General features: G+C 34.0%; 1 protein-coding gene and 1 non-coding gene across 5 annotated transcripts in view; one reads left to right on the top strand and one right to left on the bottom strand.

The window, feature by feature from the left end:
• Nucleotides 1-4723: 4723 nt before the first annotated feature.
• LOC106673044 (venom serine protease-like) overlaps nt 4724-17434 on the bottom strand; it is a 40139-nt gene continuing 27428 nt past the window's right edge. For all 4 annotated transcript variants that reach the window (XM_024229249.1, XM_014404962.2, XM_014404959.2 and 1 more), the window contains 8 exons: nt 13247-13448; nt 13053-13162; nt 12903-12987; nt 7203-7395; nt 6944-7132; nt 5361-5518; nt 5158-5308; nt 4724-5090 (listed from right to left, as the gene is read on the bottom strand). In XM_024229249.1, the coding sequence (XP_024085017.1) occupies nt 5068-5090; nt 5158-5308; nt 5361-5518; nt 6944-7132; nt 7203-7395; nt 12903-12987; nt 13053-13162; nt 13247-13448 (1111 nt within the window). In that variant the 3' untranslated portion in view covers nt 4724-5067. The remainder of the gene's footprint in view (nt 5091-5157; nt 5309-5360; nt 5519-6943; nt 7133-7202; nt 7396-12902; nt 12988-13052; nt 13163-13246; nt 13449-17434) is intronic.
• Nucleotides 12052-12124, top strand: Trnaf-gaa. Its single transcript has one exon. It is a non-coding gene; the product is annotated as a tRNA-Phe (tRNA).

The following is a 17434-nucleotide window of genomic DNA, read 5'->3' as shown; positions in this document are numbered from 1 at the left end:
ATGTCTAGCACCGCTAGAGTTTATCCACTTCTCCTTTTGTTTTGCTCAGATCCATTCTGCAATGGAGGATTCTATATTTGTTCTTGTTATCCCAAGAATTGGTTCAGGGCCTGTGTATAATCTTGGAGATCCTCCTCTGGCCAGTCTGTCTGCTTTCTTGTTACCCAAAATTCCCCTGTGCCCTGGCATCCAAGATATCAGGTTGTTGTGTTTCCCCAGGTTTCGGAGATTTTCGATGCATTCACTGACTAATTTTGATGTGATTCTATTGCATGCTAATGCTTTAATGGCTGCTTGGCTATCTGATCTTATGAGGATTTTTTTCAGTGTAACCGCTTTTAAGATTTTCCAGGGGACAAGCATTGATGACATGTATTTCTGTTTGAAAGACCGAAGTGTACTTGCCTAATGAGTTTGACTCGTCATTTTTTGGGCTTGTACAGAAAACGACCGATCCGGTTCCTTCGTTTGTTTTGGAGCCATTTGTGTATCATATCATTCTCCTGTTTTCTTCCTCTCCTTTATAGTCCGTTAAGACTTTATAGGAAGTTGGGAAGATTGTTTCCAGGATCATGTAGCCAGTCCCCAGTTCTAATAATGGGTGTCTGATTTTGTTGATTATGGTTGTATGCCCGAATTGTTTAGTTCCTTTCCCATTTAATTATTTTTGGAGGTGAGCTTTTCCTAGCCTCTCCTTGTATGAATATTTCCAGTGGAGGTAGGTTTAGCAAAGTTTCTTATGCATTTGTAGGGGTTGTTCTCATTGCCCCTGTGATACATAGGTTTGCTGGTCTTTGTATTCTGCCTAATGTTTGGGTAGCTAGTTTTTGTTGAGCTTTGTTCCACCAGATTAGTGATCCATAGGTTATTCTGGGTCTTATTTACGAATGTAAAATTTGTTTAGTTCGAGGAATTAAGATTTGCTCTCATAACCCCGACTTTGAACAACAATGATCGAATTTAAACAATAAAGGCAAGTAATGTAGAAGAACCGTATTATTGGAACTAATAATAAAACAAAGGAAATGCCTTTTTGTGTGGATTTTTATGAAATTAATTGGGTCTTATTTCTACGCAAATAAATTAAATGGTGCTCAGTTACTCAATTTTTTGAGGGAGTTTTCATCGGCACTATATGTTGATGTTCCTATGCAATAACGATAAAGAATGATTCTCCAGCAGATGCCTCGAACACACGACCTGATGGCTCAATCTGTTGTCTCCTCGGTCACCCGATTTAACTCCACTTGACTATTTTATGTGGGGCCATTGAAAAAACAGTGTCTTCGCCAATCATAATCCAGCAACTTCAGTTGAAGGACTGCGGCAAAGGATAGAAATGTTTGTCAATTTGTCTCCCCTGACTCAATGGTTCTGAACACCGGTGAAGAATGATTAAAAAGAGCAAATCTTTGCATCTTTCCGAAAGGCAGGCAGTTCGAACATAAAGTATATTCATAAATAACAAACTAAAAAGTAGAAATTTGAAACTAGGCAAAAACATATTAAAGGCGTACTTTTTGCTTTGTTGAGAGTTTCAATAGTTCAAGGGAAATTCAGCCGGTCCTCTAAAAAAGGGCACCCTTTACATAGTGTAAGTGCCATTATTCAGTTTATTTCATTTTCCCGTCAAATTAGGTAACGCGCTACACTAAATACAATAACTTTATTGATCATTTTATTGACGGATATTAACTTTAATGTTTATTATTATCGGTTGTTAATAATGTAAATATTTTTTTTTTAGTTATATATTCATATCGATCTCTAACTAATCCGCCGTTTATAGATTGATCATTCCAGATAATCTTCCAATGTCTGATGTTTGTTTTTTATACATATGCACGCCAAAATAAAAAATAAAAGTGCTCGGATAGGTTAACCAAAATTTTAATAATTTTAATTATTAGAACCATCTCAATTGCTACTTTGAACAACGTCTTGCCGGAACATCAATTTGGTTTTCGAGCACATCACTCCACTACACATCAACTTTACAAAGTTATAGATTACATTATTTCACGTCTCTAACAGAAACTCTCTCCGACTGGAATGTTTTTACATGTTTCTCAACATATCGATAAAGTGATAATAGCATGAGAGGCTATTATACAAATTAGAACAATTTTTACTCCAGGACTTTTATCTGATCGTATAATCACTCATCTAGGAGATTTTTGTCGAAGAATCAGAGACTTCTGAGATGAAGGAAGTACTAGCGGTCAATAGCTGGTCCGCTGTACACAATTTTTATGCCTGTCATACCCAAAAATCAGACTGCCGCCATATTCACCAATGTCAGCCATATTAACAAGTCGTCCCTCTTCTACCAAGATTCCTTCAAGTTACCAAACCACATGTCAACAATTGAAAAATGAAGCAATCTTTGGAAAATAAAGTTGTACTCCTAAAAGCCTCAATACATTACCTTTACACTCCGCCAGACGTCTTAGGATATACTTATAAAATGAACCATCTGCACACACGATTACAAAAACGGGCCCTCAACAAACTATTTAATACATTTTACTACCTTCTGAATGATCATAATTATTTTGACATACCTACTCAAACCTATTTTCATGTACAGATGCCAAGTTTACGGATCAGCCAATAATCCAATATTACAAATTAACAATCGACGATTTTATGACTAATTGTTTCTTCGAATTGTTATGTAAACACCATACCATCTATACTGCTGACCTACCTACTCACCCCAATACCATCGTTACCACCTACGCGGACAATACCGCAATTTTGTCCTCTAACTTGAATCTTACACAAGCTACCTCGAATATCCAAGAACACCTTGAGCTGATCGAAGGTTGGTGTAAAAAGTGGAAGACAATATTAAACGGAGAAAAGAGCATCCAATGTACGTTCACTTCGAAAAAGCAGTCTTGCCCTCCACTATACATCAACAATGAAGAGATACCGACTTCCACTCAAGTCAAATATCTAGGACTATACCTTGATAGCAGGCTGACGTGGAATCCTCACACAAGACTTAAAAGACAACAACTCAACAGAAGACTTGGACAATTACGCACACTACTAGGACCAAAATCCGGGTTGACCATCAGCACTAAACTGACCTTATACATGACTTTACTGCGACCACTTTGGGCATACGGTTTGGAACTGTGGGGTTCCGCCAAACCATCCAATCAAAAGTCCTCAGTCAAAGCTCCTTTTTACGTCTCCAACCTCACTATCCACAAAGACCTCAACGTTCTTTTGTCCACGAACTGATCCATTCCCGATTTCAAAACTTTCATACCAACCTATCGATCCACCTTAACTCTACCGCTAGAGCCCTCTCCACATAGTCCCATCCCGAGATTCCACCCCGTCGCCTAAAACGACGATGGCCCCGAGACCTCCTTGCCCCTTAATCCATTAAAATGAGTGCCAGCACTGGCTGGCTTCTCATGGCATGCGTATTCCGGGTGCAGAGCTGGCATCAGTGTTAGTGCTGTGACCGAGCGGTGAACAATATAATTGTGATCACATTTGCATTATGTACAAGTGTGTATAGCCTACAAATAAATAAATAAATTAATTTAAAAAAAACGTAAATACCAACTCACTTCAGAGAGATCTTCACATATCAACTATATTTTAATCACAGCAGCACACAATTGCACAATTACTCCATTCCCTACAATTGTCTCCTAGACGATTGAAGATAATACGGGGTCACAGACCTCTTGAATGATTAATCCAGAGCGGCTGTCAATCGGGTAGCTTCCTCTATAACGCCGGTAATGTCACACTAACAAATTGAAATCCAATCTGCTGGTTGTATATAATACATGTACAGTTGTAGACGTAAATGAATGAAGTTAAAACAATTCCACAGGCTACAGAGAAACAATTCAAAATTTAAGAAATATAGGTTTCCAATCGACAAATTATTTAAATTTCTCGTCATACCGATAAAGATTATAATAATTTTGGCATTACACTGTCTCAAAAAGAGTATGCTAGCGATATTAGGTTCGAATTCACTTTTAATTGATAAAAGAGAGAAAAAAAATGTACAGCAGTGGCCCTTCGTTGCCGACACCCACCGTCAAACACTCCTGAACAACCGAAATTATTTTATTGTCTAAAATAGAATTTTCAGAAAGAAAAACGTTGTTATATGTTAATATTTAAAAACAACATGGTGACTTGAAAAATTGTTGTTAGTTTTGCAAAAAAGAAAGAGAGCTGGAACTGAAGGTAGTCGAACAAGGCCATTCCGTTTTACATCAAACTTTGGCCCTTCTTGAAAATTCATTCTGGTATAAAAATCCATACTTCACCAAGACAGGGAGCATTATCACAATTCCCAGAAGGGGCCTAACTTAAATCAAAGTTCGCGAAATACGAGCGAAACATTAACTAAGTCCGAAGTGCTGAGTCGCCGGCGGCCGAGTCCTCCCAGTCCGCGTAAATGCGTAATCTTTTGCAATGTTCTCTTGCCTTTTGACTCGACCTTTTTTCCTTGGAGACCTCGAAAGTAATCAAACAGACGACAAAAAAATACCTCGACGGCAACTTTTTCATGAAAATCCAAAGATTTTCTGTATCATATTTACAGGGCAACTGCAGCCTTAAATATTTGAAACACTTCACCCAGAAATGTTAGCATTTTTAATCTGATGAAGTATACTTGCTACTTGATTGGTTTAGTTTGTTCATTATTAAAAAAAAAAATTGCTTATGGCAAATAGATCGTAAATATAACAATTTAATATATTGGTGTAGTAACAATGATGATACAGTTTAATAGATTATAATCTGAAGCATTTTTGATATCACTAGATAACAATTGGCATACATAAACAATTTTTAAAAATAGTAGTATTATCATTTTATCATGTAACCTGTTCTCCCGGTAAATTGTTCAAGCAATAAAAGCAGTTCCAGGGTTTTCCAAGAAAGTTAAGAAAACTTCTAATTTAGTTCAGGATTATCAAATTTATCTTTGTATTTCGAAAAACAGTATCCTGAATTAATACAGAATACCTGGTATTATTAATTAAAAAAATAATTTACAACACAAATTGAGTGTTATTATTTCACACAAAACCCAGAATCTGAAAAAGAAAAATATTTTTATATTTTTCTTACATCGCAGAGTTAAAAATTAGATAAGAAACTTACTTGGGACTACTGAGGTAATCCAATTGAGAAAATAAGAAACCCTGCTGTTTATTGCGGGATATTTGCCCCCGCAGTCGATCCCGTTGCTGATCACACCGACGAGGTACATCCGGTTATTATCCCTGTAGTAAATGGGACCACCGGAATCGCCCTAGGAAAGTTGGGACAATTATTTTCCTGCAATAATCAAAATTTCGTATTACCTGGCAAGCATCTTGGCTGTCGAAGTATGTGCAGATGTGCTGAGCGTCAGAGAATCTCTCGTTATAGGCGTTTTGGCAGTGGTATGGCTGGACCACCTGAAGGAATGTCTTCTGCAGATAGTCGGACATGGTACCTCCGAACTCTGTCATTCCCCAGCCTAGAAATGCAACAGATCTCTTAAATTTTAACAGAAACGGAACTCTTAGTTAATTCATTCAATTGGGAATGTTTAATACAATTGATAGGCAATATAAACTAATAATTTTCAATTTAGAAAAATATATTCTTGATGGTAATTTCTATAATTCTATAATTATCAATATTAACGTGAAAAGAGTTTAGCTACATATAAATATACGATTGTGGGCGTGAAATATGTGGGTGTATTATGCAAATCTCGCTCAGAGAGATAAAGAGCTCAGGGTGTCCTTTTTAGATGGCCCGGCTGAACTTCTCTTGAGAGAATTCGTATTTAATATTTTTTGTCTAGCAACAAATGTTCACCTTTTTTTGAAGAAAAATTATACAAGTACCTCAGGACGAGTTCAACATCAAAATTTCAAATACGACCATATACATCATGTCACATAATTTTAAATTATTTTTTTATTGTGAAAACAAAAATGCAATCGGATTGTAAATTGATCTAAAAATGACAATGTTATAGAAAACAGTTTTAAAAAAAAACAGTGTTTTTCTTTTCTTCCCAAATGTTTTGCCATAACTTTGCCATTTTTTGACCAATTTAAAATCCGATTGCGCCATTGCTTTCAGCGTAGAAGTTCCTTTAAAATGATGTGTAAGGATGTATACGGTCGTATTTGAAACTTTTAAGTTGAATTGGGACTGACGTACCCCGTACAATTTTTCTCCAAAAGAAGATAAAAAGTTGAAACTAGACAAAAAAATATTAAACACGTATAAATTTCTTTATAGCATCATTGGTTCAAGAGAAATTCAGCTGGGTCAACTGAAAAGAATACTCTGTATAATGGAATTTGTGGAAGAGGAGGTTCTTCATATTCTAATTTAAAACATTTAGCTAAGAACCATTAGATCCCTTTAATTTAAACTCAAGTGGAAAATTATGAAATATAATAATATTATTTCTACAAAACAAATAATAACTATATTTAGCGGAAAGATTTCTAATCTGAAAATTATTTCGATATACTGTAAATAATTATTTGAAGATCATGAGATGCGGTCTGATGTGACGTAAGTTTTAGAAAAAATATTTTCTTCATCGTGCCCACGTTCGATCTGTATTGAAAAAGTGTTAGGGGCTCAAAGTGTTGGTTTTCTGTGTAGATGAGTCATTATTGGGTGTCGTGTTGAGAGTCTGTTTCTGAAGCCCTGAAGATGATCTCAATAAAGATCGTTGGCACGATAAAGAAAACGTTTTTCTAAAACTTACGTCACACCAGACAGCTTCTCACGATCTCCAAATAATCATTAACTAACGGTCACTAAATTTACTTTTTACTTGATTACTTTTTCGCATTAGGTTAGTTTTTTATTTCTTAAGCTCTTTGATTGTACATGAAAAATGGTGTACGTTAAAAAATTCATTTTTGTTTACCTACTGCTTGAACATACTTCCTCTCTAGATTACCCACACTGAACGGAAGGCAAGCCGGACCTACTCGGGCGGAAAATACTATATTTTCCTTTGTGATAATGACAGCAATGTCGTTGTGCCCGTTCAAGTAATCTTCATGAGGGATGAATTTGCTGATCGCCAGAAGCTTAGTAGCATTTGTGTCCTTGCCTGATAAAATGATAAAAAACAAAACAAAAGGTTATTGATCGATGTTTACTTTTAGGATTTCATCGATAACCTGTTGAAATGTCGTGTTCACCGACCAGCAGCCGGTAGTCGTTGGGATCTCGGCCGAGGACGCTGTGCGCTGTAGTGATAGCCACCCTTTTGGCAATGATGACTGCACCGCAGTACAAACCGTACCTGTTCACCAAAGCCGCCATGGACGGGAATTCGTGTACTCCAGCTTCAACCCCTCCGACAATCCTTGTCTTTAAATTTAAAAAAAATCTATGAACCATTTGTATCGATGTGAGTGAACCTATTTTGCAATTCCAGGTACAATGAAAGTTTTAAAATGATTATACATTCGCTGACATCCTGCAACCATGAGACTTTGTAAAATTGCAGAATTTCTTTTTTTGTGTATTTAAATATAGGGGGAGTGAGCTTACAGATTTGTCCTTGTTCTTTCAATAATCTTCAAATCTTTTCAAAACGCTTTTATCTTTCTCACATAAATCGCCCATCCTGCTCTTTGAATTTACTTTGTTCCCAAGTGCAATTGTTTACTGATGAAATAGATTTATAGTTTGATCGTTTCCGACAATTTTGTTTTTTTTAACCTTGCTATTAGAAGGTGTGTAGACAGAATCAGAAATCATTCGTTATCAGACCCAAGCAGTAAGAATAGCAGACAGAAATTATTGGGATGAACCATATTACAGCTTTATCACACCTCAGATCTCAAGAGGAAATGTCGCAAAAACAATTGATATCCGAACAACCCTTCCTAGTCCTTCATACCGTCCTTCTTTTTCGCAATAGCCTGAATAAACCCACCCTTTAACGTCTTCATAGATATGTACTAGACTGTTAGCCTGTACCAATTAAGCTGTTTGGTTTTCGTGATCGACCCTCGGCCATACATCAGTGAAGGTTGGAGCTGTCATGCTAGCTCTCTAGAACATAAAATATTATGCACTATTGTATTCCTGAAAAATATCACAACAGTTTTGTAAGGTTTTTGAACTAAATGAAATCATATCTTCCACTTGCTACCTTATCCTGGCTACCAGGATTGTGAGGGTGAGAGTGCACTCTCAACACCACACGCAAGAATGGCACAATTACACAGAAGACAAACACTTTGAGCCCTGAAGATGATCTCAATAAAGATCGAAACGTTGGCACGATAAAGAAAATGTTTTTCTGAAACCTACATCACACCAGACCGCATCTCACGATTTCTGAATAATTATCGATTAGCGGTCACTAATCACCACACAATCCTATTTTATTTTTTACAGCTTTCTGACCAGTACTTTTTTCGCCATTACTCAATTTTGGGAAATTTTACCCTGACTGTAATGAGACAGTTTCATACAAAATCATGATAAAAGACTAAGGAGAAGACAAGTGCGAAAAGAAAGAAAATAATATTTACCGAATAAAAATGCCATGCTGATAACCCAGCCACCATTTTTACACAAACAGATACCGCTATCCCATAGAAATGTTTAAAATCATATTTTTTTAGAATTAAAGTTGAAGAAATGTAAAAAGAAATCAATCATGCCGAAAGCAAATGTATACCATTACCCTTCGATGAATTACTTTACACCCTATCTATTTTAAACTGACGAGCCTCAAACATATGACGATAAAATTTGAAAATTCCCGCTGGCCGGTAGGAGAAGCAGACAAAAGAAGGAAAGGAGATGTAAAAGACGAGAAGCAGCAGATCGGATCGATCTTTCGAAAAGAAAAATTGGACGCAAGCCGAAGCTAAAGAAAGGAAAGCAAGAAGAATTGGAAAAAGCAAACAAGAAGAGCCTTCAATATTTGCCTCCCATAAAAAAGTTTTGTTATTGTTTTTTTGCGTTTGTGTAAATACTGGAGTCAGTTGATTTTATTATTTTTATTGTAACATTAGAATAGACACAATAGAGCTAGCTCGATTTCATTTTAAAGGATCATATTATTTTGATTAAGTTTTTCCAATTTGTGTTGTTGATAAGTTGATATCATTTTATTTTCTATTTTAATAAATTGTTACCTTTTTCTAAAAGGCCGTTAATATCATTTCCCCACGTTCTTTTTTTATTTTAAATTCCCATTTAATTTAAATTTAAATTAAGTTTTTAAACCTATTTCTACATTGAGGGATCCACGAGAGATAATTAACGCTATAAACAATAAATTACCATTAACACCGTAATATTTTAACCTATAAGAAATAATAACTTCTATGGTTGAACAAAACACCCCCACCTATAATGTATGCAAACTATACTACCCAAGATCTTTCGGAAAATATCAGATGTTCTTTTTTATCTTTACATCATACTTCATCATCCACATCCATTTAGTCGGGCCTAGTAACCTGGCATCAACTCCACCCTTTCGAAGTACGACAATTTGTCATTGAACTGTCTTCTCCACACTAATTAATAATTCCTTTAAGCCTATGAAAAGGATGTGCTACCCCGACTTTTTAATAGTAGTACAAAAATTAATGTTAAACAATCTCCATTGGGTGGGAATGTTTTATTAGTGTTCTGTATTAAAAAATTGAAATTGAATGAATAACTTTTGTTAAAACTGTTTTCAATTGAAAATTTATCGTTAAAAGTTAGCTTAAGTTCTATAAATCGCAAAAAAAATTCAGTGTTTTGAATTGATTAATGTGATGATTGATGTCGCCGGACTTCTTTCGGCTTTTTGCCAATAACGTAGTTCAAGTAACTTTCACAGATAAATGATAAAATATTATAATGTGAAAATGATCTTTAATGGACAACGTTTAAACTTTACAGTCTGAAAATAGCCGGGCTGGTGCCGTTAGTTTATAAGATCAATGTGTCAAATTAAAATTTTTATATCATACATTGTAATCCTTCGTTTTCCTAGCGCATTAAATATTGGCGTACTAAGTATATTGTGATTAATAGATACTAATTGGGGCGTCGGTGGCCGCAACGGTTTAGGCGTTGACACGGCGCTCATCACTGTAAGGTAAAGGTCCCGGGTTTCAGGTATCCAGCGGCCCTGCATTCGAACCCGACATACTTACAAATGGGCTTTTTTTCAAAAACACCGGCACCCCGAGGGTTTATATGGCCTCTGCTGTTGTGAACCCTCGTGAAAAAAATAAAATAAATAGATACTAATTATTACAATTGTGACAAAGGTGCCATACACTGATCACACGAATGATTGGTGGGTGTTGCAGCTATGAAAAATTAAAAAATTGCTTATGATTTGTAGAATCTTTCTATCTTTTTCACCTTGAAAAAAGATTTATCACCGGCGGCAATTTGGGGGAAGCCGTACGTTTGAATTTTTGTCTCCGGTGAGCTTTTTTTTTTTTTTGTCTTTGTTTTTCTCGTGTAGAAATGTGTGGTATTTAGAGACCGTTAATTAATGATTATTTGGAGATCATGAGATGCTGACTTGTATGTACGTTTTGAAAAACGTTTTTTTATATTTTTATTGTGCCAACGTTTCGATCTTTATTTAGATCACCTTTGTTTATTTTTTTTATTTATTTATTTACATTCCCTTTCAATGTTTTTCTGTTTTAACATGTTAAATCCTCGGCATTGTTGTAATAGTTTCAAAATACTTCTCTGGATACAAACAAAAATTGGCGTGCTCCAAAACTATAACCGTAATTTTTATTTTCCCTTATGCATAAGCGTTACATACACAGATGTTTTTTTTTTCATATTTTCGGAACGTTTTGTACCTACTCGACAGGCAATCCAAACTTCCACTAATTATAAAAGTTTAATAGAAACCATGGTATTCAAACCTATCTGGTTATACGGTATCGAACTCTTGGGGTCAACCAAGCATTCCATCTTCCAATGCCACCAAAGATTCAAATCAAAAGCCCTAAGCAAAATTGTTTACCGTCCTTATTATGTATGAAACCTTCACCCTACATCGAGACCTTAATGTTCCTTACGTTTCAGAAGTAGCCAAAAACTTATACGAAAAATTCCATAAATGCCGCTCGACACATCCCAATGCCTTGATCCGTTAGCTCAATTCCACAACCATCCCAGATAATCCTACCTATTGACTGAAACGCCGATGATCTCATTGTGCCATGTAGTGACGAAGAAAATTAAAAAAGAGAGGTTTTGGTTTATTCCTTCTATAGGAAGTTCACCACTGTGTGAGTTCTCTTCACATGTTTTTCGTGTCAATTAATTTGTTCCTACATCAATTTTACTGTTGTAATTGTTTATTTAAACAATTATTATATTATTAGCTATAAATATACTTGAAGACAAAAAACCGGACACTCGTATTTTCTTTCAAACTATATGTACGCATTTTATCGTCATATACTTATTTTAATTTAAATCAAATAAATCGAGATCAGACAATTATGAGTTTTCATAAAAAAGATTTAATTGTGACGATTTGAACCACAAATTCACCCAAATAGTTATTATTTTATGAATTTTCTCTCAAACTATCAGAATTAAATAATTTTTATTCAAACTAGTAAAATTTTTATCTCGTTTAATTTGGTTTACGTTAATTAAGTATTGTAGGGTTTAATATAACGATAAAACCACATACGTATGAAATAAGCAAAACAATTGAGTGTTCGGTTATTTTTGTGTTTGAGTATATATTTATAATTAACGTTAAATATATAAGTAATTTGTATAAAAAGAGCGATAGACAGCGCAAAATTATAAGATTACTATTTTATGTTTTGTGATTGATATCCAATGGTTTTTGCAGAACAAAATAAGAATTATTCGTAAAAACAAGCCGTAGTAAAATAGTTCCATGCAACAAATTCAACAGAATTTTATGAAATTAAACTTCCATTCGCTAAAATACAAGCTAACCTTTGCAAGAGAGTATACTGGTATATACTTTTAAATAGTACTGGTACGTCAGCCGAAATAGCTCAGTTGGGAGAGCGTTAGACTGAAGATCTAAAGGTCCCTGGTTCGATCCCGGGTTTCGGCAGTTACTTTTTCAAATTTTTTTTCAACCAAGCATTTGAAAGAAATTGGTTCTACTTTATGAACTCGAATTACTAATTATTAATTAATATTTATTTAATTATTTATTATTAATTAATAATTACTAATTGTTTATCTATAAAAATATATTTAATGCCTGAAATACCGAGAGTTTTTATATGATAATTTTTTTACCAATAACGCGTTTCGAAGTTCAAAGACGACCCGAAAACATATTTTCCTAAATATACATGAAGGCTGATTAAAAAAAGAAACTTAACGAATCATGACAATTAATTATTTTAGCACAGAAAAGAACGTAATTCACAAAAAGTGCTGAGTTTTAGGTTGTTAATTTGATCATAAATTTAATACGCTTATTTCGACCATTTACAAGGAAAAAAAACATCGTGATAAAATCTGATAAATGGAATCTATTAAGAAAATTTCAAAAAAAGAATTTTTGCAATTTTTTTGTTTGCGGTTACTGTACAATCAATTATAAATTATAAGAATAAGAGAGGTCAATTAGTTTTTTCATATACTATTAATCTGTATTGGTAACAATAATCAAAATATAGAGAACTGGATCTGTTTATTACTGTGAAAGAATAAAATATATACGTAGGTTTTTTTTCAGTCATGATCGTGGAAACGATAACAGTCTAAAGAAGCAATAAAATCCATCAATTGCTCCATAATTAGTACAAGAATGACCCGCTTAATTAGAATTGAAATCTTTTTAAATTTATTTTTGTAAATTGAATGTACAAATACATTACACTGTAGCTCCATCCGCAGTCACAATCCTCGTCTCCAGTGTCAGGTTCATCCGCCCAAATTTCGCACTGGAATAAGCCTCCCGCCCTAAAAATGAATTTAGTCTTTAATTAAGCACGTTTAAAACTCGTAATTATTTAAACCCTACTTGCCATGAATTTGAAACTAATTCTATGAGGACGGATTTGCCTTGGACTTCAAAACTCTGATCGAAGTCCATTCCTTCCCTCAAGCTGCCAGTCGTCACGAAAAGATAGTCGCCCTGAAATTAAAACGCATTTTTTATAATGAAATTAATAAAAACAAAAATCAACAAGTGTTTAGTAGGCACATCGGCAACACTTACTTGAGCCAGGTTTACGACAGGACATCGCAAGTGGAGAATGGCATCAGGGTGAGTCACCGCGTACCAGGTGCAGGACTCGCCCGCCTCGTAGAAATCCGGAAAACCTCGATTCACGATTCTGAACCGTGATCCGGGTTTGATGTACGCTTTGTAACTGCATGGAGACGCTGATACGACGTACGTGATCAAAATCAAGAAAAATCTGTTGAAATTGTCAAAAAGTACAAAATTTGAAAAATCATACTGACATGATTTGAAATATAACTTGTTCTTTTCACTAAAATTAAATTACTAACAATATTACATAAATTAATCTTTTACGTTATAATGTTGGCGTGTGCATACATTTTTAATGACTACAAGTAAAAGACTTGATTTGTATGTAAACCATTAGCAAGGAACTACTTCTCAAAAAGGACAGATTTAATTTATTTGAATTTTTTTTCAAAATTATCCAGGAAAATTTTGGCACAAAGTTGGGATTATCCCGTAATGAATCCTAATCCCCAAGTAATGATTGCGATATTAAATATATAGGACAAAGCGACAGAGAAAATCAAACGAGAGTTAAAGAACACTTTCCTAATTCGAAAATAATTTTTGAATTTAAGGATCATCTAAATGAAACAAAACGCCATTTCATTTTAAATATGAATACAAAAGTGTTACAGTTTCAAGTTTTCAACAAAGGAAGGGAAGTAGATTCAAACTGATGATGAGCGTTTAATGGTACAAATTTGGGATCGTTGTGGAACAATGTGAGTAGAACCGTCATTTACAAAAAGTGAATCTACTCACCCCATCTTCATCGCTTCTACCTGACCGCAGCGTCATTATTAGGATACCTATTTGTTTATAGAAATGAAGGAACGCTATACGAAGTAAGAGGCAGTTTATCGTGACTTTAGAGAAAAGAACAAGAAAGAGATTAGTCCAATTATTAGGAAAAGATAATAAAAATGATGAATGGTGGAGTGTGTGCGGTGTTCAATCCTTATAAAAAGATAATTCCTACTCACAGTACGTTGTTTTCCAACGATCCGGATTTCGAGCTTTTAGCTCATCATCAGGTTGAAGGAGTTCTACAACTGATGATGAGCTAAAAGCTCGAAATCCGGATCATTGGAAAACAACTTACTGTGAGTAGTAACTATCTTTTTATTAGAAAAAGGTAGTGTTGAATAAGAATATATGAATATGCGAGTGGTGAAGTTGAGATGGGAAGTTAGTGTCCGAGGAAGGGAAGTTAGGATCGAAATCACGATAGCTTAAGTGGTAGAGCAGTGGCTTCGTGGGTTCGAATCCCGCTCGTGACACTGATTTTTTAATCTCAACCAATACCTTTCATAAATATTAATTAATTGAAAAAAGTTAATTGGTCAATCGGATCACGAACTGTAATGGATTTAATATGAATATTGTTGCAAATATTGTTGGATCTCATCAACTTTGGCAGAGAGTAAAATTTAGTACTCTTCAAAGATATGTAAAAATAAAAACTTTTTAACAAGAGCAGTAATAAGTAAGTAATGATGAAATTGCAACCCCGAGTTATCCATACGAATTGTACTAAAGAAGAAACAAAGGTCTTCGTACTGCGAAAAGAAAAAATAACAGATATAAAAGCTACATATGTAGAATAAAAAGAGCAAAGCGATATTTTGATTTTGCCTCAAAATTAGAAGAAGATAAACTTGTACCCTAATTGCTTTAAAGTCTTTCTTGTCATGTAGGAAACGCTAAAACAAGTTATCTCATATTTGTGTATTAACTGTGTATTGTGTATATTAATTGTGCATTTGTGAAACTCGTATATTAACCTTTTTAGTAAACCCTCTTATAATGTTGAAATTATTTTACAATATTTAATAAATATTAATCCTTAGTAGAGTTAAATGATTGCATTGTTTCAGATTTGTTATTAAAAAATGATTGTGAGCTGTCAGGGCTGCTTCTATGTAAAGCTTGATAAACCATAGACTTATGGTTTATAAGTTATGTAGTTTATAAGATTATACAAAATGAAGATATGACGTGTGTTGGATTTTCTTAAAGTTGGTGGCTAAAGTATTGATAAATTGTTACTTTGTGTCTTTATTGATAAAATCACCCATTTATCGGGTTGTCCGGAAAATTATGCAGGATTTTAAGTTTTCATTAAAAAAAATCTATATAAAATATTCTGTTTACGTTTACAGGATTACTCATTTGTATGAATGTCAACACTTATTAATCNTTTTGATTAAAGAACATTGCTTTAAAGTAACTAGTTTCTTTTTTTTTGTTTAATACCAAAATCCTGCATTATTTTCCGGACAACCCAATATTATCGTTAATAGTCTAATAAAAATTACCAATCGCTGAAATGTTATCTATATATATATTTCAAGTAAATGTTTAAACGATATATACAGCTTTTATCTTGGAGGTAGCAAACATGTTGTTATCCAAAGAGGCCGTTGACCTTCCTGAACGTTTCTGTCACGATAACCAAAAACAAGATCAAGGACAAATTTATTTTTAAAGTTTTAAAGTTAATCACCTCTGAATATAAAATATATAAAAATGTAAAATAATCAAAAATTAAACATATAAAATATATTATATTGAAAAGGAGTCTGATTTGGACCTTTCAAAAAGCTTTTGTTTTGGAAAAATTGCTTAGAGCAAATATTTGTGCCAAATGCAATAAAAATACGCAACTAGAAGAATAATTAACTACTGTTATTACTCCACAAAAAGGACTGTTAAATCAAATCAAACGTAAACTCCAAATAGACCCCAGGGTTTCAACTCAATTGGAGCAATCTTGAAAAAATTAACGACAAAAATATTATAAAACCAATTACACAGAAGATAAACACTTTGAGTGAGTAGAAATACTTTGATTGAATATAAAAAATATATTTTGCATTGTATAAATTCACTTTTTTGCACATCCTACATGTATTTATTAAATGTAAACAATGTTTGTAAATCCCAGGCGCTGAAGATGATCTCAATAAAGATCGAAACGTTGGCACGATAAAGAAAATATTTTTCTGAAACCTACATCACACCAGACCGCATCTCACGATTTCTGAATAATTATAAAACACCATTTATTTAGATAATAGCTTTTAGTTAGTAGTTTTTTGGTAGTTTAGCAGCGTCAATAACGTTAAAACGTTTTTCTGGGATCTAGAATGTGGCGAAATCACAATGATAGCGAAGCCATGTAAGCCCAGAAGAAGTTCTTAATATATACTACATCGCTACTTTCAGTGAAATTAAAATTCTTCTAAAAATTATTATTCAAAAGATTTAAACCTTTTATCGAAAGCAAGAGCGGAGTTATCATTTTGACTTTAAAACAAAATATACAAGAATAGATCAAGAATCACAGAATTGTAACACCAAGACCTTTAGAAGAAAAAGATCTTGTCCCTCCTTTTTTCCGGACGTATCTCAGGCCTTTGAAAGTCTGCAATTAAGGTTTGATACATAACATAACACGAAGTATGTAGGTAAACGATAGGTTTTAAACTGAAATGGGGAGCACATATAATAAAAAAGAGAACTGGTTCTTAAATATAGAAGATGTAATACCTTTTGGAATGAAACTTCCATTTTTAACATAGAACAAAATTCTCATTTAACCAAATTCTTAAACATTTCATCTATCCATACAATTGTGAGAAGAAAAATAGCTGTGTTACAAAAATTTCACAACCAAATATTTAGCTACGAATTACACTAAGTACATGAGGAATAAACATATCTATCTGTACCTAAGTAAAATGAATATCACTACTGAAGTTAGAAGCTATGCTCAAAATCGTAAAATTGGTCTCCAATATATATAAAAACATTTATTAGGTTTCGTGGTCCGCTTGATCAAATAAATTCTTTTCAATTAATTAAGGTTTTGGTTGAGATAAAAAAAGTCATTGTCACAACGGGATTCAAACCAACCATTGAAAAATGGCAAAAAGAAGGGAAAATTCAAAAGGTAGGGTAGAGATGGGAGTTAGTATCCATGTGGATCGAAGTCACGATAGCTCAAGTGGTAGAGCAGCGGCGTATTTAGCTAGTATATCTTCGGCTAAATACGCCGCTGCTCTACTACTTGAGCTATCCTGACTTCGATCCACATGGATACTAACTCCCATCTCTACCCTACCTTTTGAATTTTCCCTTCTTTTTGCC

This window comes from Cimex lectularius, unplaced genomic scaffold, assembly GCF_000648675.2.
Source record: "Cimex lectularius strain Harlan isolate CLEC.00 unplaced genomic scaffold, Clec_2.1 scaffold354, whole genome shotgun sequence".
Lineage (NCBI taxonomy): Eukaryota > Metazoa > Arthropoda > Insecta > Hemiptera > Cimicidae > Cimex > Cimex lectularius.
This window is presented reverse-complemented; position numbering and strand designations above follow the sequence as displayed.